The sequence below is a fragment of the Anomaloglossus baeobatrachus genome, chromosome 10 (genome assembly GCF_048569485.1).
Source record: "Anomaloglossus baeobatrachus isolate aAnoBae1 chromosome 10, aAnoBae1.hap1, whole genome shotgun sequence".
Classification (NCBI taxonomy): Eukaryota; Metazoa; Chordata; class Amphibia; order Anura; family Aromobatidae; genus Anomaloglossus; species Anomaloglossus baeobatrachus.
In genome coordinates, this window is record NC_134362.1 from 184663299 (window position 1) to 184669803 (window position 6505).

The following is a 6505-nucleotide window of genomic DNA, read 5'->3' on the forward strand; positions in this document are numbered from 1 at the left end:
AAGAGAAACGGGTGAGAGAGGAAGAGAAACGGGTGAGAGAGGAAGAGAAACGGGTGAGAGAGGAAGAGAAACGGGTGAGAGAGGAAGAGAAACGGGTGAGAGAGGAAGAGAAACGGGTGAGAGAGGAAGAGAAACGGGTGAGAGAGGAAGAGAAACGGGTGAGAGAGGAAGAGAAACGGGTGAGAGAGGAAGAGAAACGGGTGAGAGAGGAAGAGAAACGGGTGAGAGAGGAAGAGAAACGGGTGAGAGAGGAAGAGAAACGGGTGAGAGAGGAAGAGAAACGGGTGAGAGAGGAAGAGAAACGGGTGAGAGAGGAAGAGAAACGGGTGAGAGAGGAAGAGAAACGGGTGAGAGAGGAAGAGAAACGGCTGAGAGAGGAAGAGAAACGGCTGAGAGAGGAAGAGAAACGGCTGAGAGAGGAAGAGAAACGGCTGAGAGAGGAAGAGAAACGGCTGAGAGAGGAAGAGAAACGGCTGAGAGAGGAAGAGAAACGGCTGAGAGAGGAAGAGAAACGGCTGAGAGAGGAAGAGAAACGGCTGAGAGAGGAAGAGAAACGGCTGAGAGAGGAAGAGAAACGGCTGAGAGAGGAAGAGAAACGGGTGAGAGAGGAAGAGAAACGGCTGAGAGAGGAAGAGAAACGGCTGAGAGAGGAAGAGAAACGGCTGAGAGAGGAAGAGAAACGGCTGAGAGAGGAAGAGAAACGGGTGAGAGAGGAAGAGAAACGGCTGAGAGAGGAAGAGAAACGGCTGAGAGAGGAAGAGAAAAGGGTGAGACAGGGAGGAAAGAGAAGAGAGAAAAGCAGAGAAAGGAGAAAAAAAAAAGTCAAGAGGTGAGAGAGATATGACACAGAGTGATCTTACCAGTATGTTCTTTCACAATAATCCTCATGTAGCCGATAAAGCCGTACGTCCGGGCGATCAGTAGAGGAATATTCGAGTTCCAGAGTGTTTCCGCCAATCGCTGCAAAGTGCTGAGACAGAAATGGCGATCAGTGAGCTCAGGGGCGGCGCTATAGTCTGGGTGACGCGCTGGGCGCAGATTTACCTCTCCGACAGCTGAGTGGCGATCACTAATGTAAACTTGCAGAAGAAAGATGGATCACTGTCCAGCAGCTGCTCCGGGTCCTGGGGAGGATGACGGTGAGGTTACACCGCGGACATCTACAGCCGAGGACGGCCACCTCCATCCCGCACTCACCTCAGATACAAAACTGCCAGTGACGTCTTCATTTAGCTCCTGCAATAGCTCCATGGAGGTCTGCGCCCGACTCTGGGGGCAAAACAAAATAATGTCCAAATTCTTCTTGCAATTCTTGGGGTCTCGGCAAACAAAATGTCAGCAGGACTTCTCAAAAGTATCATCTTACCTTTCCGATACTACTTCTGTTCAGGAAGAAGCTGGAATAGAAGAAGAGGACATTAGCTTCATGCGACATAATACAGAAAAACTAAATAAAGACACATCCCGCCCCAACGAGGCCCCATCCCGACCCAACGAGGCCCCATCCCGACCCAACGAGGCCCCATCCCGACCCAACGAGGCCACATCCCGACCCAACGAGGCCCCATCCCGACCCAACGAGGCCCCATCCCGACCCAACGAGGCCCCATCCCGACCCAACGAGGCCACATCCCGACCCAACGAGGCCACATCTCGACCCAACGAGGCCACATCCCGACCCAACGAGGCCCCATCCCGACCCAACGAGGCCCCATCCCGACCCAACGAGGCCCCATCCCGACCCAACGAGGCCCCATCCCGACCCAACGAGGCCCCATCCCGACCCAACGAGGCCCCATCCCGACCCAACGAGGCCCCATCCCGACCCAACGAGGCCACATCCCGACCCAACGAGGCCACATCCCGACCCAACGAGGCCACATCTCGACCCAACGAGGCCACATCCCGACCCAACGAGGCCCCATCCCGACCCAACGAGGCCCCATCCCGACCCAACGAGGCCCCATCCCGACCCAACGAGGCCCCATCCCGACCCAACGAGGCCCCATCCCGACCCAACGAGGCCCCATCCCGGGCACATCCCGCCACTTCCACCCATGTTTTAGAAGGCGGCCCCCATTTTAACCATGAGCCAATCACGGACATGATCTCCAGGCGATCTGTTGTAATCTGTAGGGCATAAGTGTTCAAATCTACCACAGCGCCCCCCGCAGGAGGGAGGGGGTATTACACCATTCTTCATATTTGAGGGAAAATTCATTATTTGGAACAGACTTTTGTAATTCACATACAATAAAACTAAACCGATCTTACTTGTTACCGACGTCCTCTCCTTTGACCACATTTCCGTCCACAATCGTGAATGAGCCAATTCCTGCAAAGCAGATGAGGGGACATCAGACAACCATGTCAGATTAAAAGTGACAAGAAGACTTCTCCGAAGGAGACTTTACTGCGCGATTGACCATCGGAAAAAGTGCAGACCCCCGGGGCATGACTGGAGCGTGGGGTGCACATGGGCATTACCATCTTGTAACAGGCATAGAAGTGCCCCCAGAGAGAAGACGGTCCCAGCGGTCGCACAGATTAGTCCTCTCCTCTCCTGTGGACACCACATATCATACACATTATATTGGGGCAGTAGATCTCCACTCACCGGGTAACACCAGGTTCTTCAGGATCTCGGTGCCAGTAGCGGTGGCATTTATCAGGCAAACATGAGCCGACTCCAGCGCTTCCTGCCCATGATCCCCCCACAGTCTGCAGAAGAAACGCAGGAGGTCATCATATACATGTGCGCATTTAACTATTGGATAAAATTACTGTGCCCCCAGGACCGTGAGGGCGGACAAGGAGCCCACTGGACCTCGGCGGTGCACAGGCATAGAGCAATCATACGGATAGACGTTGGCAGGTACAAAACACATGGGATCAACATTGGACCACGGCGGCGGATGCGGAGGGAGCCCACTGGGCTGTATTCAGTATAGTTTACACATGAAACATGTACATGGAACAGTCACCACCATCACTGCGCAGGACAGCAGCTACAGGACCATGTATATGGACATTATAGTATACAGCCAGGATGCGGAGCTGTGCACCCCCCCTCCACACCGTGCACCTCCCCCCTCCACACCGCACACCCCCCCTCCACACTGCACCCTTCCTACACAGTGCACCTCCTCTCCACACTTCACCCCCCTCCACACTGCACCCTTCCTACACCGCGCACCACCCCTCCACACTGCACCCTTCCTACACAGTGCACCTCCTCTCCACACTGCACCCCCCTCCACACTGCACCCTTCCTACACCGCGCACCCCCCCTCCACACTGCACCCTTCCTACACCGCGCACCCCCCCTCCACACTGCACCCTTCCTACACCGCGCACCCCCCCTCCACACTGCACCCTTCCTACACCGCGCACCCCCCCTCCACACTGCACCCTTCCTACACCGCGCACCCCCCTCCACACTGCACCCTTCCTACACCGCGCACCCCCCTCCACACTGCACCCTTCCTACACAGTGCACCTCCTCTCCACACTGCACCCTTCCTACACAGTGCACCTCCTCTCCACACTGCACCCTTCCTACACAGTGCACCTCCTCTCCACACTGCACCCTTCCTACACAGTGCACCTCCTCTCCACACTGCACCCCCCCCTCCACACTGCATCCTTCCTACACAGTGCACCCCCCCTCCACACTGCACCCTTCCTACACAGTGCACCCCCCCTCCACACTGCACCCTTCCTACACCGCACACCCCCCCTCCACACTGCACCCTCCCTACACACTGCACCCTCCCTACACACTGCACCCCCTCTCCACACTTCTCTTCACACTGTACCCCTTCTCCACAGCGTAACTCCCTCCACAAAGTACCCCCTCTCCACACTGCACCTTCCCTCCAAAGTGCACCCTCTCTCTACAATACACACACCCTCTTCACACTGCACCCCCTCTTCACACAGCACCCCCTCTCCACACTGCACCTTCCTAACCATGCACACTTGTCCGTACCTGAGCTGCCTGTCATACTTCTGCTCTTTCACCACCGCTCCCTGCGCCATGATTTCCCCCGGAAGGAATAACGAACAACCGATACCACTATCACGCAGCAGATGGCGCTGCCGCTAACAGACAGGATAAGGTCACATGTGTGCAATGAAATACCTAATATTCACCAGCAGAGAGCGCAAAGACAGCATCATATTGTTTAAGTATTCCACATTTCGCCGGTAGATGGCGATCGCACCACAGCACACGAATTTTCTTCTATCAGCGAGTTGCTGGTGCTCATCTGATCACATGACCATTAGTGGCGTCACCGGTCACCACACATCTCGCCAGCAGGTGGCGCTCCCGGCACGCCACTTGTTCGGAAGCCGCGAATTTCTGACCCGAGGGAGCACGTGCGGCCGCGTAATGTACAGTGTCTTCACCACTACTGCCCTCTGCCGTGTATCCCGGGTACTGCAAGTCCCAGAATGGCGTGCTACTGTATACCTTGTATGTGCTGTGTGGCTCCACAAGTGACTTTTCAATGTCTTTATATTCCCCTGTTATATAACACTATAAATTCCAGTATATACTACTCTGTTCAAGTTTTATATATATATCTATTTTTATATATATATATATATATATATATATATATATATATATATATATATATATATATATATAAGAAGGTGGCCCGATTGTAACGTATCGGGTAGTCTAGAATGTGTATGTAGGTTGGCAGAGTGAATAAGAAGGTAATGAATGCACTGGATGGGTTCGGTGTAATTTAGTATATTCTTATAATTGTTTATTGATTTTAATATGACAAACAACAGAAGGAACAGTTTTAATAGATGAGTCTAATGTGTAATGATGTCCATGGCTTGTAATGAAAGAAAGCCACGAACAGTGCAAAGTTAAGTAACAATATGCTGATGCTGTGATGTGGCCCAATGCTGGTATGTGCCCCCATCGAGGTGCAGCCCCCATCCTGACATGTGCCCCCATCCTGCGGGGTAATGTGTGCGGGGGGGGGGGGTGCGTGGAGCCATGGCGCTGAGGACGTCAGTGCCAGGGACTGCATGGCTGGGGACAGGTGACTATCCAGGTGTGTGTGTTCAGTGTATACATGCGGGGGGCGGTGGAGCTGAGTGGGTTAATGTGTGTGCGGGGGGCGGGGGCGAGCGGTGGGTATGTGTTGGCTGGGTTGCTGGTGTGGGCTCCTGTGGGTGCAGGGAAAAGTGTCTGGCATCGTCCTGTTGGCCCGTAGTTCTGGCTGTTCTGTTAGCTGAGCCGTTGGTCGCAGGCTCTTTAGTGCGCGAGGTGTGGCGACGGTTGTCACTGTAATGACGTCATTTTGGAGCAAGACAGACAGACAGAATAAAGCAATTATAATATATATATATATATATATATATATATATATATATATATATATATATATATATACACACATACACGAGCTGTAGTACCCGGCGTTGCCCGGGATTAGACCTGTCTGTCTTTCTCTCTCCCAGTCATCTCTGTCTGTTTATCTCTGTCTCTTTCTATCTGTGTGTCTGTCTCTGTGTGTCTGTCTCTTTACCTGTCTGTCGCTGTGTGTCTGTCGCTCTGTCTGTCTCGTTTCCCATCTGTCTGTCTCTTTCCCTGTCTCTTTCCTTTTCTCTGTCTCTTTCCCTGTCTCTTTACCTCTGTCTCTTTGACTGTCTGACTACCTCTGTCTGTCTCTCTCTGTCTCTTTCCCTGTCTGCCTCTTACTCTGTCTGTGTCTCTGTCAGTCTGTCTCTGTCTCTCTTTATCCGTCTCCGCATAGACATCTTATTACCTCACAGATAAGCTTCTTATACTAAATTCATTTTTTTCTTCTAGCAACCAATCACAGCTGCTATTAATAATCTGTGGCTCACAGCTCCATTGACTTTAACGGAGGCAGGTTTTTTGGAGAGTAACTATAAAGCGCAGGGTTAAATTTTCCCGTCAAAACATAGTCTATAAAGCTCCCTGAGTCACATGAGGTGTCTGTGCAAAATTTTGTGATTGTAAATGCAACGGTGCAAATTCCTTTAGCGGATATACACACACACATACACACTCACACACACACACTCAGCTTTATACATTAGATATATATATGTGGTACTACAAGTCCCAACATAGAGTATACACTCCCCACAGTTGCTCCCACACACTTTATAATGCCCCCACAAGTCATGTGATATCAGAGTCCGCACAATGGCTTCATTCTGTTTCTCTGCCCATTCATAGAACACTAGGGCAGGCCTGCAGGTATCCGTGCCCCCCTACACTACTGTAGAGCGCCATTATTACAAAGTATCCGACCACGGCTAGATAATGTAATCTTGCTATGCATGGCACCGTCCCTTATTACAATGTTTTCGCTTATTTATAATGTCATCTCTATTATAGTGTTCTCCCTTATTATGTATAGTGTCCTCCCTTATTATGTATAGTGTCCTCCCTTATTATGTATAGTGTCCTCCCTTATTATGTATAGTGTCCTCCCTTATTATG

At 51.7% G+C, this 6505-nt stretch overlaps 1 protein-coding gene across 1 annotated transcript in view; it reads right to left on the reverse strand.

Moving 5' to 3' along the window:
- The window catches only part of NAE1 (NEDD8 activating enzyme E1 subunit 1), a 78823-nt gene extending 74746 nt beyond the window's left edge, over positions 1–4077 (reverse strand). The window contains exons 1-7 of the mRNA XM_075326994.1: positions 3992–4077; positions 2618–2721; positions 2275–2335; positions 1367–1397; positions 1198–1269; positions 1045–1124; positions 861–970 (exon numbers count right to left, since the gene is read on the reverse strand). Of these exons, the coding sequence (XP_075183109.1) occupies positions 861–970; positions 1045–1124; positions 1198–1269; positions 1367–1397; positions 2275–2335; positions 2618–2721; positions 3992–4041 (508 nt within the window). The 5' untranslated portion in view covers positions 4042–4077. The remainder of the gene's footprint in view (positions 1–860; positions 971–1044; positions 1125–1197; positions 1270–1366; positions 1398–2274; positions 2336–2617; positions 2722–3991) is intronic.
- Between the last annotated feature and the right edge of the window lie 2428 nt (positions 4078–6505).